At 48.0% G+C, this 3469-nt stretch overlaps 1 protein-coding gene across 1 annotated transcript in view; it reads left to right on the forward strand.

Moving 5' to 3' along the window:
• The window catches only part of Wrap73 (WD repeat containing, antisense to TP73), a 30608-nt gene extending 27346 nt beyond the window's left edge, over positions 1-3262 (forward strand). The window contains exon 12 of the mRNA XM_021159556.1: positions 2118-3262. Coding sequence (XP_021015215.1) covers positions 2118-2149 — 32 coding nt within the window. The 3' untranslated portion in view covers positions 2150-3262. The remainder of the gene's footprint in view (positions 1-2117) is intronic.
• The last annotated feature ends 207 nt before the right edge of the window (positions 3263-3469 follow it).

A 3469-nucleotide genomic window follows, 5' to 3' on the forward strand; every position in this document is an offset into this window, starting at 1 on the left:
AGTGCTGGGATTATAGGCGTGTGCCACCATGCCCGGCTGTAACATTTTCTTAATTGGTGAGTAATATGGAGGGGGGGGCTCTGCCCATTTCAGGTGGTGCCACCCTAGGGCAAGGGTGTTGTATAAGAAAGGCTGAGCAAGCCTTGGGAGGCAGTGCAGTGGTGAGCAGCATCTCTCTATGGCCTCTGCTTCAGTTCCTGCCTTCAAATTCCTGCCTCGAGTTCCTGGCCTGACTTCCCTCAGTGATGGACTCTGACCTGAGAGTTGTAAGAAGAAATAAATCTTTCCTCTTCTAATCGCTTTCGATCGTGGTGTTTCATCACAGCAGTGAAAACAGAAACTAAGACAGTAGCTAGATACCCATTGAAGCTGGACAGGCTGGATGCCCAGTTACTGAGCAGGAGCCAGCCTCCAGGGACATAGTTAGGTTTCATGTCATGCTCAAGGTCAGGAAAGCACAGAGATAGAGTGAGTGGTATAAGCCAGGCAGCTGGCCACCAACAGGGCCAAGCCTAAGTCCTGGGCAAAATCCTATGCCCTGACCCCGTAGTGAGCCTCAGCCCATTCGAGTCAGCGTACTGAGGGGCCTTTCATTTTGGCTTCTCTCTCACAGCAGGGTTGGAGCTTTAGAAATGGATGTGGGAATGGGCGAACCACAGGCTTGTAAATGGATCGTTTGGCATTTAGATGGGGCATTGCATGTGTGCTTTGCTCTCCAGAAACTATCCCCATCTGTCTCTTGAGTTTTGCCAAATTCTGCTCACCCCTAATGATGCCATCTGCACAAACAGGTGACTGTGGTCACCACACTGCACCTGAGGACCTGGTGATACTTTAGGTGTCTGTTTCTCTTTTGCTTTTTGAGAGCAAGAGAGTCTTAACATGTTGCACCGGTCAGCCTCCAAACTCCGATCCTTCTGCCTCAGCCTCCTTGGTGGAGTACTGGGATCAGAGACAGGCGTGGCTCTTGGGCTGTGAGCCAACCTTTGGTATCACTTAGGTTAGCCTCTCACCTGTTAGAAGCTGACATGAAAACTCAGACAAAACACTAGATTGTCCTCTTGGGATCGTGGCCTTCTGCTCAGCAGCTGATGTCCCTGTGGCTGCTGGGGTGCTTCGGGTTTCTGTCTGGAGGGCTATCTCTTCCAGCTCCGAGATGCATCAGGCTGGAGAGCAGGGCAGCCAGCATGGTTCTGGGAAAGGAGGGAGCGGTTTGCTTTGGAAATTAGCGCTGTGGTTTGAGCTCTCCTCTTACCCACATTATTTTCCCTCCAGCCAAAGACGATTCTAATTATTTCCAGTAGAGAATGAGACAAGGACAGCGAAAAGTATTTTCTGCTCTGGGAACAACGGTGAAGGCCTTAATCCATGCCGCTGGGAGAGACAGGCAGAGCTCTGTGAGCTTGAGCACAGCCAAGGCTAGTGGGGGCGGGGGGGGGGGGAGGTGCTTTTCAGGAAAATGAGAGCAGTTGTTCTCCAGGTGTGAAAAAGTGGAACTGCAGCCTCGACTCTTGTCTCTTTGGGATGAATCGCCAATCAAAGTCCAACCCAGAGTGTCATCAGGGTTGTGACTCAGTGACATTTTAGCACACTGCTGGTGGAAGCCACAGCGGCAGGGTGGGCGGAGGAAGGGAAAATCCTAGGAGATCCTAGGAGGTGGATGCTGTGGCCATGGGTTCCAGCCTGGTGTGAATGCCACACAATTCGTGAAAACTCAGGACTAAATAAATAAATATATGTGTGGGCCAGGCATGGTGGCACACGCCTTTAATCTTTAGCATTCATGAGTCAGAGGTAGGTGGATCTTTTAGTTCAAGGCCAGACTGGTCTACAGAGAGAGTTCCAAGGCAGCCAGAGCTATATAGAGAAACCCTGTCTCAAAAAACAAAAACAAAAAACAACGAAATGTTTGTGTGTGTGTATTAATGTTTTGCTTTAATAAATATATTTGTGTTTCACATGATGCTCGATGTCCACAGAGGCTCAGAAGAGGACATTGGATCCCTAGGAATTAGAGTTACAGAGCATTGAGTGACTGGCCATATGGGTGCTAGGAATCAAACCCAGGTCCTCTAGGAGAGCAGTCAGTGCTCTTAACCACTGATTTATCTTTCCAGACTCAAGGGCAAATTCAATCTTTACCCTGTGAATGGGATGATCAGACCCTAAAGTGGAATGTGACATGTGGCCTAGTTTCAATAAAGGCTAGACCTGATGGCCCACCCTCCTCCTGAAGCCAGCACTGTGGTTCGTCAATATGTCCAAGCCCACAAGAGGGCGCCATGCCAACAGTCCAGTTCCTGCAGATATCCTGAGGTTCTTAACAACACATTTAAGGCAGTTGCAGCTAAATTCCAAAGTAACTAAAAGGAACTGGGTAGATTAATCTCTAAATTAATTTGGAACAATGACCAAGAATTGCCATTATAAGACCAACAAGATTCCTCAGCAGGTAAAAGTGACTGTTGACAAGCCTAATGACCTGGGTTTGACCCCCGTGGCACACGTCATAGAGGAAAAGGACCAGTTCCATCAAGTTGTCCTCTGATCCCTACACGTGCACAGCGGCACATGTGATACCCAATAAATGAATGAGTCTAATAAAAAATTTAAAAGTATCTGCAGGGAAAACCAAGTGACGGACTTCTCAGACCTATGGATACAGCTATGTAAAGCCAATACCCAGAGCTATCGTGAAGGTCTCAGTGGCCAGCTCTTGGCTCTGTCTTGTTCCAGCAAGGAAGGACAACTGATACAACAATTCTAGATCCAATCACTGAAAACACCCAGAAGCGGTGCTGCATGTGTTGAGATAGGAGAGAATATGATATCAGTAGTATCCAGGTGACCAGCTAGCCATTCATCCTCTCCCTGAATAGCAGACACAGGGATGGACTCCGAATGAGAGAAATACATACAACAGATTGAACAACAGAGCAAGCAGCCACCTTCCTGAGCCAAGTGCTTTATGTATTTTCACAGGCATGTTTACATGAGGACATTATCATGCAAGTACTTGATGAACCTGGAGCATGCTCTCCCCCTCGACTCACCCCTGCACTTATTTCTGAGTGATGGGGAGACAAGCCGGGTGCACACCTCGTGGAATTGAGCTGCCTCATTGACCATGCTGTGACTGTCACTCCAGCCCATGAGACAATTTGAAATAATCATGTCCAACCAGCTGTCGTAATTTGTTAGCTGTAAAATGCAATATGCTTGCTGTGAGTTACAGAACTGTGTTAAATACATTGTCGTTTGATTCCTAGTTTTATGGGGGTGTTTTTGTTTGTTTATTTGGCTGGTTTTAAGATAAGGTCTAGCCTAGGATGGCATTGAATTTCTGCTTACCCTGACTCTCCCCTCCACCACCACCCCCCCCCCCAGGGCAAGTGTGTGTAGTGCTGGAGATTTGACCATGCTAGGAAATCACTCTACCAACTGAGTTATATCCCCGGGTCCTGATTAC

Source organism: Mus caroli, chromosome 4, assembly GCF_900094665.2.
Source record: "Mus caroli chromosome 4, CAROLI_EIJ_v1.1, whole genome shotgun sequence".
NCBI lineage: Eukaryota > Metazoa > Chordata > Mammalia > Rodentia > Muridae > Mus > Mus caroli.